This window comes from Desmodus rotundus, chromosome 6, assembly GCF_022682495.2.
Source record: "Desmodus rotundus isolate HL8 chromosome 6, HLdesRot8A.1, whole genome shotgun sequence".
NCBI lineage: Eukaryota > Metazoa > Chordata > Mammalia > Chiroptera > Phyllostomidae > Desmodus > Desmodus rotundus.
Window position 1 is genome coordinate 144645533 of NC_071392.1, and position 14173 is coordinate 144659705.

Below are 14173 nucleotides of genomic sequence, written 5' to 3' on the forward strand. Positions count from 1 at the left end.
TAATGTTTACATCTAATCTTTTTATTACTAAAGAAACTGGAGATTGTCAAACAATTGCAGAAGCATGTAAAAGAAAAAAGTGAAAGCTTGTCTCTTGGTCATTTGCCCCTGTGGGGTAGCCATGTTAACTTGGATATGTTCTTCCAGATATTTTAAGGGAAAGAAGAAATTTGCACCAACTGTAGATACTATTGTAGAACAGTTTTCTTTTCTTTGGACGTAGCGATATAGCACTGTCCTCTGACAAGTAACATAAGCTTTGTCAGAGGAAGGGTTTTATCTGCTGTTCCTAGGGACTAAACCAGTTTCCGACAGATTAGACGCCAGCGAACATTCACAGGCCGAATGGATGGAACCGGGACTAGGAGCTCTGGGGGGGTCAGGGATCTGTCTGTTTACTCTGCCTCTCTGGTCTCAGCATCACAGTACCTGGCACATAGTAAGTATTCATAAATTTTGTTCAATTAGCAAAACAGCTCAATGATGAAAACTACCTAATTCTACCTGCACCCGTGTGCTCATGGATCACAATAATCAACGATTCCCCTGTTGACGGAAAAAGTCTCTCACACCTTTGCAATGGTAATCCGTGCACAAACACACTCGTTTAAAGATTTTGTAGGATGAGAATCTCCTTTGAAGGGGAGCCACTGAGCTGCTCCAATGTGTTCTCAAGTCCCTTCCTTCCACAATTTCATAACTTTAAAACATTTACAATTAATTTTTCAACTGGTGTGACAGCCACTACCTAGGATTTTGCAAAACCATCTCCTTCCCATAGCTCCCTATAACAAGCCAGTGCTTCCCCAAACTGCCTGGACGCAGCCTGAACACTAGAATTCACACAAGACTTCAGACTGCCAGAAAGCCTCCTGGCAACAACTCAACAGGCTGGCTGTGCCTTTGGGGACTAGTATCCATGGCCTGGGGCACAGCTGCAGTTTAGTCACCACCTGGGAGGGGCGGTCCCCAGGCAGGGGCAGGTGTGTGTTGTTGATTAGGTCCTGGTGTGCTGAGGAGGGCTCAGCAGGAAGGGGAAACAGATGGGGGGGGGGGGTAACAGATTCCAAGCGCCTGACATGGGAGATGATGCTGAGAGATAAGAGCCACTTGGGCCTGCATAAGAGCACAGGTGGAGCTTAGGGGTGTTTGTGAGTTCTCCAGGAAGCGAGGTCACAGAGCCAAGTCTGTGGATTTCTGTGATGTGTGAGCGCAGTGACAGGCACTAGGGAGACAAGTAAGGCAGACCTAGTCTCCACAGTCTTGGGATGGAAGCTCAGGGACTTTCCACCAAGGGGCTTACTGCTGACAAACAGGGATTGCTGGAGCCCTTTGCCTTCTTTCCACCAAGAAACAGACATTGCATCCCAGTCACTGCTTCTTCTTCTGTGAACAGCACAGCTCCAGTCCTCTCCGTGAATGGAGAAGTTGGTCAGACACATTTCCCTCTGAGTGAGCCCCAAGCAGAACTTGACAACATACACCGAGCACGCTTCCCTTTTCCCCAGGTGCTCCTGCCCCGCCACCAGCTCGCTGGGCCGTCTCCTGGACTGGAGCAGGAGAGCTGTGCAGGGGTGTCTGCTGCTGGAGTCTTCCCTCAAAGCAGCAGAAACCCTGAGTCTCAAGGGAACCCTTCAAGACCACCTAGTCCTGCTCCAGTGGGTTCTTAACCTTCTGTGAGTCACTGTGCTCCTTGAAAGTCAGTGGCCCTTAGACTTTCTGGACAAAAAGACATGCGCACACCCCAGCACATGACTTTCCCTACAGTTTCGGGAGCTTTGTGGACACATCATGGGACCAAAATTCCTGGAACTCTGGAACCCCCCAGTAAGAATTCCCACTTTACACAGAAGCTCACTTGAGTGCTGATGCCCCAGTGAGCATTCTCTGGGCTGAGTAGCCCCGTTGGCAGGAGTGCAGAGGTCATGCTGTAACTGGCCTGGGTGTTGTGCAGGTAGGTCAGGGGCCAGTCCTCTGTGAGCCCATTATCTTCGGAAAATGGAAAAGGGTGCTCGGTAACCATGGCAGACACAACACCAGCTTATACGCTTCACAGTTTCCAGAGAGGACAACCCAAGCTCAAAAATGAAGCTGGGTGTGATGGCGAAGAAGAGTGACAACCCAGACGTTGTCAGGACCGCTACCCACAGCTGACGTAGGTGTAGTACTCTGAGGGGTCTTCTATCTCGTATATGTTCTCCTCGATTGTATAGATGTTTTCCTTTGAGCGCATCCCCTCTGTGACTGTGTTTTCTAACCCTGAGGGAGGGAGGCTGGCCAGCGTGATGAGCCTGTGGAAATAAAATGTTGCAGTTGAGGTAAGCATTTCCTGGGCATCGTAGAATAAAGAGAACAGGCTTTGCTGAAGACACACCGACCCAACGCAGTACATGAGGCTTGACTGGGTCCTGAGTGGGGGCAAGGGGAGGAGGAGAAACCATCACAGAGAATAATTTGATAAATATTAAGATAATTTGAAGTGATCTTAATTTTCTTAGGTATAAACAAATGGCATTGTGTGCTCTAAGAGAACACTCTTACTCTTAGGAGGTTTGGACTAAAATTTTGGTGAACTGTCAAGATGTCTGAAACACCCTTAAAATGGTTCAGAAGCAAACTGTGTATATTAATAAAGAAACAGATAAAGCAAACATCAAGTTCTTCACATGTTTATGTAAAAGATTCCATTGTTCCTTGTACTATTATTCCCAATATTCTGTACATTGGAAGAATTTCAAAAACAAAAACAAAATGAACATGGTGTATCCAATCAGATTTGAGTTTGAATACTGTCATGACAGTTACCAGCCATATAATCTTGGGGGAGCTGGATTTTGTTTTTCATTCATTTACTCAGGAAGTATTCAGTGTGTTACACACTGTTCTACGCAGGAAGAGATACAGCAGTGAATAAAACACACAAATCCCATGAAGGCTTCATATTAGTAAACTCTGTGTCTCGGGATCCTCATCTGCAGAATGGGAATAATGAGTGCTCTATGTCACCAGGCTGCTCCAAGGAGCATTCAGTAATCAAATATTTATTAAGTGCCTAGTAAGTATCCGTCACTGCGCTGGGGGATCCAGTTGCGCATGTGGCAGACAAGTCCCTCATTTTCTGTGCAGTTTGCCTGTACAGGTAGAGATGAACACTGACCAAATCATGTCACAAATAGTGATTTGATGCAGGTGACTGATACCTATGAATGTTATCACATTTCAGGTTTCCCCTCTAAGAAACAATAGTGACATAGATCATTTTAAACTCCTGATAATTACATATTTTACTTGACCTTTTTGACTTCTTTACTGCAGACTATCTTGTCTTCATGAACATATTGTCTCTACTTGGTCTAAAATTATTAGTGGTTTAGATGGCATCCAATAGACAGAGTCATTTTTTTTCTTGAAATAGACTGCGTTGAACCAACATACCAGATGTCACTGAAATCCAGTCAAAGGTATGTAAGCTACACGCATTTGGAACTGGGGTGTATGCATGTGTGTGTATGAATATATGTGAGCGTAGTCAGGAGTGGAGACTAAGACTGCAATATAATGAACCCTATTTGCACATTAGGATCACTTGCAAAGCTGTGAGAACAATACCTATGCTTAGGCCTCCTCCCTAAAGATTCTGGCGTATCTGCTCTGGGGTTGACAACACGTTGTGTAAATGCCATAAGGGATTCCAGCAGGTTTCTGAGTGAAGAACACCTGGATGGGTCTATAAAAGCCCTGAGAGAAGATTCGGGGTTTCTTGTTCACTTCTGGAGCCCAGTGCCTACCCAGAGCCTGGATATAGTAAATGCCCAATCAATTGAAGGGTCAGTTCAAGGAAACAATCTATTGATACAGAAATAAGTATTTCCTTTCAATGGGGAGATAAATTCTGAACCTTAACTTTAGGACTAAAGAAGCTACAGTGATCAGAACGTAAACAGAGCAGTGCGTTTGCATTTCATAAATTCAGGCCTACAGCAAAAAGCACTCAGAAGATTAGATCCCCAAGTCCCAGGGCAGGACTTCTGAGAGAAATATCAAAGCTGCATTAGTGTAAGGGCCTCCGAGATTCCTGCTTTCCCCTGCCCGACCCCTTATTCTTACCTTGAATTCTGTAACTTCTGTTTCCTATGAAAATGCCCTGGGTAAAAAAGGGAAGAAAGTCTATTAAAATTGCTTTCACAAGTAAATAAAATGGACCCACTGAAGGCAAGGATTGTTTAAATAAATCTGGTTTCCCCTTCGATTGAATTAAATCAAACTACTGCTGTGTGTCTTTGTTTATTACATGAACTACACCAGAAAATGATACAAATGCATTTTCCATATTTAACAAATAGATGGGACAACTACTGTGTGTCTGGTAGTATGCTAAGCATCAAGGACACAAAGGTGAATTATGAGCCCTGACTTGGTGAAACTTGTATTCTAGTGAGGGTGTATTTAAAATAGTAATAACTATACTAATAATATCTCCTGGTGATATAAGGGAAACCAACTCTGTGTTGGAACTGATCCTAGAGAGGCTGGCCTGAAAGCATGCTCAGAAAGGGGACCTTTAGCATCAGCTCTGAGAGAAGTCCACCACGCGAAGAGCCCGTTGGAGCATTCCAGGCAGAGAAAACCCTTGATAAAGACCACAGTGAGTGTGCCTGAAACCACATGCATGGCTGCAATAAGAGAGCGACCCAAGATAAGGGCTGAGAGGTAGCCTAGAGCTAGGTCCTAGAGGACCTCTTAAGTCACAATCAAGGGTTTGCATTTTATACTGAGACCTGTAAGAAATAACCGAGAGTGCAAATATGATGTCATTGGGTTCAAGAAGATCACACAGGCTGCTATGTGGAAGGTGGATTAAAAGGAGGTAGAAAGAAGTGAGGAGGTAAGTAGCGATGACAGTCTGTTAGAAGGGGGTGACCAAGAGAGACAGAGAGTAATGAATGGATTTTAGATATATTTTGGAGAATGGCTGCAAGAATTGAACTTGGATTGTGTGTTAGGAGTGAGGAAAGAGAGGATTCAAGGATGGCTTCTGGCTTTCTGGCCTTCAAAACCAGATAAATGGCAGTGTAAGAAGATGATGGGAGGGCCAGGGAGGGAGAGGCTGCAGGCTGGGAAGGTGCAATATAGCCTCAAGAGTTCTGCGGGACATGCTAGATGTGCGAGACATCAATTGGCACTATCAATTGGACAGACCCTCTGAGAACTGCAGAGAGATACTGAGGATGGCATTTAAGTCTATGGACAGTTAAGTCTATAGGCCATCACACAGAGGTGTAGAGAGAAGGAGACGGCCAGTGCTGAGGGATCTCAACACCTAGAAGTCAAGCAGAAGAGGAAATAAAAATGACTGAGAAGAAATGGCCAATGAGGTAGGAGAGCAGTGTTTCAGAAGCCAAGGGAAAAAAAGACTTTCTACAATGAGTGAGAGTCAACTTAAATATTTCTGCTTTGGCTCACAGGGAAGTCAGAGAAAAGATGGCCTTGGACACAGGTTCAGGGGGTTAGCCAGGGACAAGAGGCCACTTCTCATTGCTCCCCTCATTGCAAGTCTTCTAGGGTCCCTTAAAGTTGAGAAGATGCACGACTGCGAGGGAAGCAAGGTGTGGATGTGCTCCCACGAGGGAGCACGCCTTATTTACTCTTTTTTTAAAAATTATTTATTTATTTTGAGAGTACGGAGCAAGGAGGGAGAAAGAGAGGGAGAGAAACGTCAATGTGTGGTTGCCTCTTATGCTCCCCCCTACTGGGGACATGGCCCACAACCCAGGCATGTGCCCTGACTGGGAATCAAACCAGCGACTCTTTGGTTCACAGGCCAGCACTGAATCCACTGAGCCACACCAGCCAGGGCTCTTTATTCTTGCACTATATATGTTTTCCATAGTAGAAACTGTAAACCTAATTTTGCCCAGCCCTGAATGTGTGTGTGTATATGAAAAGAAAACATCAGACTTCATACTCCTCATTATCCTCCTTTCGCCCCCTTTTATACATACTAGAATGGTCCCTAATATTCAGGCCTTGGAAGAGCTCAGAAAGGTAGTGAGAGTTATCATTGCTCCTTATCAACTCATAGACTTCATATTCATGGGATCCATTCACAAACCCAGAGTGGCACCTCTGGTAAACCCTGGTAAGTGTGTAGGTGGAAGAGTTTCTTTTTTCTACTCAATCCATTTGGCAATAATGGCAGAATAACACAATAGTAAGGAGCAGGAAAGCCCTGGTTTCAAATCCTCTCTCCAGCAATTACCTGTGTGACTCTGGGCATGTTGCTTTACCTTGGGAAAGTGGGCTACTTTCTCCAAGCTCTACTCTCCTCTACTGTAAAATGAGGATAATAATCCTACCTACCTTATAAGATGGTGACAATGATAAAATGTATGTAAAACATTTAGTACAATGCTTGCCTGTTACAAGGTAACCACTGAATAAAATTAGCTATTATTATTGCTAGGATTTGGAAGGACTAGAGTTTTAGTCTAACCAGATTTACGTATAATTATAAACATATTTCTATCTAGGTTTATGGTGGCCCCTATATTAACAGTTTCTTATCAGAGGGAGAGACATACAACATGAAGTGACTTACATTTGAGAATTAAAGCACCAAAGATAAGAACCAGAGCCAGCCCAGCAGAAATCCCTGCTCCGATGTAGAGGCTTATTCTGGTGGTCGCACCAGAGTCTTGTAACTCATTAGTTGATGTGTATGTTTGCTATGGAAACACAAACAGAATCATAGCATCTGGCCAGAAATCGGTTGTATGCTCAGCCACTTCCTGACTTGTGCATTGGAACATCCGTTTTACAGCATCATGGGAGTACAGGGACCTTAAAACCACCCTGCTCTGTTCCCTTCTAAACAAGCCTCAAAACACCTGGAGAAAGGGAGTGCCTCAATCTTCGGAATTCACAAGGGAATAAAATGTGCCCTTCTGTGCGGCGGGTAAAGGAGGAGCTCTTAGTAAATGGACTTCCCTCTCCCGGAAACAAAAATGGGCTTTAGAGTAGAATCTTCTTCATTGAAGATCCCCTGGTGTCCCAGAAAGTTTCAGAGTAGTCGAAGTTTGGTGTCTTGAAACGTCTATTTTCACAGAAAGACAGTGACTCAAAAGCCAGATCTTTGCAGCCAGACAGTCCTGGGTTCAAATCCAAGCTCTGTCACCAAAAGCTGAGTCGTCTCATATTGGGAAAATGAAGTGACAAAAATATAAAATGCTTGGCACAGGACCTGATATTGGCTACATAATAAATGCTTAATTAATAATAGCTATTGCCATTGCTGCCATTTGTTTTTGTTTTTGTTTTTTTTGATAACTGAAGGTCACACAGAAAAATCCTCTCCTTCTAAAATTTCAGTCCATGTTCCCTCTTTAAAACCAACAACAGTCAACACTTCCCAAACAAAGAAGGAAAGAGAATAAAATGTTTACTGCAGGAGTGCTACACGCAGGCTGCTGCGCATCAGCACTGCGGGTGCGCAGAGGTACTTAGAAGGCAGTGCTTGGTCACAGAGAGGGGAGGGGCAAATACAAAGTGCTGAGCCTCAGTGGTGGTCGCCCGAGTGGCAGACCGAGTCAGATGAATGAGGACCCTGGATAAGTTCCCAAAGAACTCTTAAGTCATTGCTGCAAGTATGCTTTCTAGAGGTTTTCCCTTTTACTCTAAGAAGGTGGGGGACACTAGAATCGTCATTAATTACAGTATTGCTTTATTTATCGTTAGATATATAAGTTCTTGGCTTAGAATGTTCCTGACTGGTATCTTGTCATACATAAATAAATAAGTTTAATAGGAAAATAATAATCTTTTTCAGTTGGATGACAATGGAAGGAAGAAAAAAAACGTATTTTGGGGAGATGGAGGGTCTCCGAATTCTCCACAGTGGTATGCAGCTGTGAACTCTGAGAAGAGGGACAAAATGGAATGCTTCTTCTTTTTGGTTTTCTAGCACTTACTATGTGCCGGGCACTTCACACGCCTCACTGTACTCCACGCTTACACCAGGCCTATGTTACAACTGTTAGAACTGCTAGAGTCAACGTGTTATAGTCGAGGAATCTGAAACTAAGAAAGATACAGGCATTTGTCCCCAAGGAAAGAGTGGTCAGGAAGGAAGGCTAAAGCCGTGCTTTATTTTCTCTGAGTTAAACACGATGCACACACACAAATAGTCACTTACTGTTTGATTTTTATCATGGAAGGTCTCCGGTGTCTGTGTTTCTGCCACAAAGAAGAGGAAGAATGGTTAAAAATGTTTTCTTTTATCTGAGTTTTTAAAAAGTCTTAAAGATCCCTAATAATCCTATCTGAAGTTAATTCTACTCCATAATCTTTGCAACAATGAATTGGGAGACCAAAAACCTTTATTGAACACTTAGGAATCAACTTTAGGATTTTTTTTTACCCAGGTAATGAACCCAGTGCTACATATGTTCTCTGAAATGGAAATTTCTGCCAGGAAGACCTACGTTGAGGATGTAGTTTGTTCGGTCCACAGGCCCGAATGGGGTCTGCAAAATTCCAGCAACACTGATAACACTCAGGCAGGCATCGTATTATAATTAGACTTCAACAGATTACAGAAGTTAATTTTCCTGAAAAAGTTTGGCATTTTCTCAGAGGAAGACAGGGTATTTGCTTGCCTAAAAGTGAAAATAAAAAATAACTATAGCTACAATTTACCAGGAGCAGGCATCGTGTTAAACTCTTGAAACATCTCATTTACATTCAAAACAACTGTCCTAAAGTAGGAACAATTAGCTCCATTACAGATGAAGAAGCTGGGAATTAGGAAATGACTTAAGCAGGTCACACAGCTTAGTGAATGGCAGAAGTGGTCTCCCAATTTCGGTCTGCACGCCTTCAGCGCTCGTTTTTTGTTTAATTTGAGTATAGTTGGTCTATGATATTATATTAACTTCAGGTGTACAATACAGTGATTCGCCATTTCTATACCTTACAATAATCACCACAGTAAGTCTAGTAATCATTTGTCACAGTGGAATTAATCACAACATTACTGACTACATTCCCACTCACCTTCTTCACCTTCTCCCCGTCCTGGCTGCCATTAGTTTGATCTCTGTTACTATGAGCCTATTTTTGTTTTGTTTGTTCATTTGTTTTGGTTTTTTAGATTCTACATACAAGTAAAACCGTAAGGGAATTGTCTTTCTCTGTCTGAGTTATTTCACTTAGCATAATACCATTTAGGTCCATCCATGGATGTGGCACATAGCAAGATTTATTTATTTTTTTCTGTGACTGAGTAATATTCCTGTGTGTGTGTGTGTCTTCTTTATCCATTCATCTGTCAATAGCCAACTAGGCTGCTTCCACATCTAGACTATTGTAAATATAAGCATACACTCTTAACTCTGCTGCCTTCAACAACCTTCACATTGGCATTGCCACCACTGTTAAGTGCATCACATTGCCCAGCTGCCAGCTCACCTTCTTTCCTTTCTGTTTATTTATTTATTCATCTGCCTACTGATTTGACGAGCATGCACTGCACACCTCCTCTGTCAGGCACAGGGGACAGGGCAATGAACAAGAGGAGCACAGGCCCTGCCTGACCCTCATAGGTACGGCTTTGGGAAAACAAAGGATGCCATTCTTTTGACTCAGTCGGAGATTCTGAAACTCCCTAAGTGCCACTGCCACTTTCTGGAGGACTAAAACCCTACACCTTTTAACACAACCCCTGGTTTAACAGACTATGATTTCAATGTCATATGAGCATTGTCTCAGCCTAAAATTATTTTTTTAAAAAACAGAGAGGAAAAAGATTACCTTCTAGTCACCTTTGTTTTTATTTCCCCAAAGGAATTTAAAGTATAAAAACCACATTGGTGAAACTGCTTAGTAAACATGAATCTTAACCACACACAAGACTTTCTACTGTAAATCCAGTGTCCGCTTCCTAAAACTATCTGACTTCTCTCTCTCTCTCCTTTTACTTTATTTTACAGTGAATATTATCAATAAACTAGAGCCCTTCTAGGTTATCATGGTTTATTTTCACATAGATGCTCATCAACCGAGATGGTGGAACAGTTGGAAAAAGTTGTAATGCCTTTTCTAGGGAAACCAAGACTTGCCTCTGGTGGAGGCAGCAAGCAGTAGGGGTGGGATGCAATGGCATTCATTTATTTATTTATTTGTTTGTTTGTTTTTAGAGAGAGGCCAAGGGAAGGAGAAAGAGAGGGACAGAAACATTGATGTGTGAGAGATATCCATTGCCTCTCACATGCCTCCAACTGGGGACCTGGCCTACAACCAAGGCATGTGCTCTGACTGGGAATTGAACCAGCAACCTTTTAGGCCCTGGCTGGTGTGGCTCAGTGGATTGAACCAGCAACGTTTTGGTTCACAGGCCAGTGCTCAATCCACTGAGCCACCCAGCCAGGGCATAATGGTTTTAAAAGTATGTAAATTTAAAAGTTACCACCTAGTATGTATTATGTGCAAGACATGGTACTTAGCACCTTACATGCAAAATTTCTTTTAGTCTTCACCACAATAGGTAGATACTATTCTTTTCCCATTTTTCAGGTGGAAAAACTGAGTCTCAGAGAAGTACTTTGCCCCGAGCACACAACTATTAATTGGTAAACCTGAGATTCAAAGTCCTCCAGAGTGGAGGACCTACCCATGACCCAGTCCTACCTCCTTCAGGTGGAAGAGAGATTGCATTTGTTTTGTATTCAAGGTGGATTCAGAAGCTTCCAGGATCCTTGGAACCCTTATTGAGGCTCCACTTCACTTTACAGCAAACATATTAAATGCATCCACATTCCACATTAAGAAGAGGTACATATGACTACATATGAGTTGACTTGAGGGTAACTGTCATAATGTTACCTATTATAACTATGCAATTAAATAACATTAATTTGAAATTTTCATTTATTTTCCTATTTTAAATGTAGTTCCTTTTCTTGTTTATTTAAATAATTTGGGGGGTGTTTGAAAAGCTGAGATTATAGGTACTGTGCCTGTATTCCTTGGTGCAGGAAATGGCCCCATTTTTTTTTTTTTTTTTTTTTTTTTTTTTGCCTAGAGGTTAGGAACAAACAAGGAAGAACAGAAAGGGAGGAGACTTCTGTTTATGGCACAGACAACTCTAAGGAAGTGCACTGCCTCATGAGAAAGCGAACTCCCTGTTCGGAATGCATGTGGGCATAGAGTGAGTGTCCATTCGGTGGTGATATGCTAAGGAACACTGGAGCACAGGACGGGACAGTGGGCTGAAACAACCCCTGAAGTCCTTTCTAGGTCTGAGGTTATAGGGTCTTTAAAATATCATAATAGTGCCCTGGCTGGGTAGCTCAGCCGGTCAGAGTACCATCTAGATATGTCAAGGTTGTGAGTTCAATCCCTGGTGAGAGCACATACAAGAATCAACCAATGAATGCTTATCAACCAGCCAATAAGTGAAACAACAAATCATTGTTTCTCTCTCTCTAAATCAATAAAAATAAAAATAATTAAAAAATACAAATATAATAGCATACAAAAATATCTGATATTACTTGATTAGCTCACAACATGGACGATCATCTGCTCCCACCCTATTTCATCTCCTCACTAACTGTATAAGGGATGGTGGCTAGCAATCACTAAAGAACCAACAAAGGTTAAACCTTTAGAGAGCCGAAGTTAACGTCTACACTAATGACTAATTTTCAATGCTTTCTGTGGGCCGGGTACTATGCTGCACTTTACAAACATTATCACATTCAATCTTGATAACGATCCTAAGAAGCAGGCACTGGAGAGCTGAGGAATTGGGCCTCCCAGAGTTTGAGCAAATTTACCAAGTTCATAAATCCAGTATGAAGAACTGATACTAGAACCCATTCTACCTGTCACTGCAGCACTTACCCACAATCTCAGTCTGCCTGTGGTTTTTACTGACAATGTTAACAACTAACATGTATTGAGTAAACTATGATCAGACACTGGGCCAAGCACTTTAGTCATATTTCTTATTTAAATCTCATAAAGTACAATTGATGACATTTATGAGATTAGGAAATGGGATTTACCTATGTTTGACTTCACTTTACAGGATGAAAAACAGAGCTCAAGAGACTTCCGGAGAGACTAGGTCTCTGGGAAAACATATTTAAGATTAACCTTTCTGATCCCTGTGACCTGAAGTCTGCTTTTCTGATCCCATCTTCTCTTCCAGAGCAGCATGGAAAAGTCCTTGCTTAACTACTTAAAGAATTTAAAGGATGCTGGGCTTTACTCCAGTTACAATGGGTCCAGGATAGCACCTAATCCAATACCAAGCATGGCCTGGGGCCAAGTCAAGGCAAAACATCACCATCTAGGAATCACAGAATAACAGTGCAATGTAAAGAGTTTTCCATTACATTAAATTTACTTAATGTAAAAGTAATGGCAATGTGAGACAGAAGTTTTGCTTTTCTTACTTGGCAAAATATGTAGATCAAAATCCTTTTAAGTGGGAGTCAGGAATTCTATTGGGCCATGAAATCTAAAATTCTCTGGACAGAAGAGAAAGCTGAGATCCAAAGAAGTGAAAGGCATTGGCCCTGGGCCAGGTCTTGACTAACCCAGATCCTAGCCTGGGCTCATTTTTCCCAGCACAGGTTTATCTCCATCATCTCCCTCACCTGAAATACTACTTCGTGTGAACAAAAACATTCATACCTCCACTCTTAAACTGTTTCCTCATTTTCCCCATATTCAAAATCCTCTGAACTCAGAAACCACCTACAGGCTTCCTCCTACACCCCAGGTACAGTTACCTGAGCCACGTCCCTGGGTGGTGAATGTCCTCGGAAAGGCTGTGGTGAAGTCTCTCCATGGGGTCCAGGCAGGGGTGACCTTGGCTAAAGTGAGGAAGCAATGCAAGGATGAGGCTTCTCTGAGAGTGGGGAGCTTGTGTCAGGAATCGAAGGGGCAGCAAGCAAAACAAGAGACACAACGAATAAAGAGGAACACACGCTCAGCTTTCAAACCTGGACGCCTTCCTTGAGAGGATATCGCACATTTAAAATGTGCGTTACACATTTGAAGAGCTGTGTCACGGTCATCGTTTTCACAGTCTAATTGTTAAGAATAGAACTAAGAGCCACACAAATGGCCACACTGACGCTCTTCATAAAACATCTCCTAAAACGGTTCCAATGGCCTGTATGGTAGGTATTATCATACTTCATAAAGGAGAAAGTCACTGGGTTTAAATAACTTGTCCCCAGATTACACAGCTAGGAAGAGGCAGAGTTGGAGTGGAACTCAGCTGCAGCAGCCACGAAGTACATGCTGTGTAAATCTTAAACATCCAAGTACATGCCCCTCCCCACACATGCACAGCTCAGTGGGTCTCAATCCTGGGTGCAGGTGGGAGAGAACCACCTGGGGAAGAGTTTGCAAGATCCCAGGGCTCGGGCTCTACCTGCAGAGATGCTGCCTTCTCTGGCTTGTGGGTGGGGCTCAAGCACATGTAGGTGTTAAAAAGCTCTGCAGGTAAAGCAAATGGACAGTCAGGCTCCCAACCCCAGATCTGGGCCTTTCCTCCCATTGTATAGATCCTGTCCATGAGCTGCAATATAGACAGAGGAATTAAACGTGGTTGGGCACTGCTGAAGGGCCTTCAGTTCAGGTCTCAGGGGGCCACCACATAATCTGCAGATTAATCTCATTCATAAGGAAAGCATACAAAAGTCCACTCACCTGGTTTGATGTCCAACTGCAGGTCTAATTTTTTATCATTCATTGGGCCTGTAAATTGGATGCGGCAGCAGTAGGTCCCACTGTCAGCTAAAGTCACATTCTCTATGGTCAAGGACACATCTCCATTTTGCAAATACCCCTTTAGCTGATATCTGCTGGATGTGCGATAAGTTACGTGCCTTCCATCAGTGCGGAGCACCTCACCCTGACATTGAAACACAGGACAAGGTCCTCTGCCCCAGCACACGGGCACAAGGTCCTCAGAGGTGGATGGAGAGTAGTTGCAGGGCAGGTAAGCATTCTGGCCCACTTTGGCTGTGCGTGATCCTTCCAAAGACCCTGAAGAAAGGGAAAAGGAGGGCAAGATGCAGGCAATGAATGAGATCCGTCCACCAGAGGTAAAGTGCAAGTAACGCCTTTTATAAACAGAATAAAGAAAAAACCACTG

At 43.0% G+C, this 14173-nt stretch overlaps 2 protein-coding genes across 2 annotated transcripts in view; both read right to left on the bottom strand.

The window, feature by feature from the left end:
• HAVCR2 (hepatitis A virus cellular receptor 2) overlaps positions 1-14173 on the bottom strand; it is a 16969-nt gene continuing 2796 nt past the window's right edge. Inside the window, exons 2-7 of the mRNA XM_024576779.3 lie at positions 13726-14064; positions 12798-12881; positions 8192-8232; positions 6599-6725; positions 4108-4144; positions 1-2291 (exon numbers count right to left, since the gene is read on the bottom strand). Of these exons, the coding sequence (XP_024432547.2) occupies positions 2141-2291; positions 4108-4144; positions 6599-6725; positions 8192-8232; positions 12798-12881; positions 13726-14064 (779 nt within the window). The 3' untranslated portion in view covers positions 1-2140. The remainder of the gene's footprint in view (positions 2292-4107; positions 4145-6598; positions 6726-8191; positions 8233-12797; positions 12882-13725; positions 14065-14173) is intronic.
• Positions 13976-14173, bottom strand: part of MED7 (mediator complex subunit 7) — a 24995-nt gene continuing 24797 nt past the window's right edge. The window contains exon 3 of the mRNA XM_024576926.3: positions 13976-14064. The gene's annotated coding sequence lies outside the window, so the exon portion shown is untranslated. The remainder of the gene's footprint in view (positions 14065-14173) is intronic.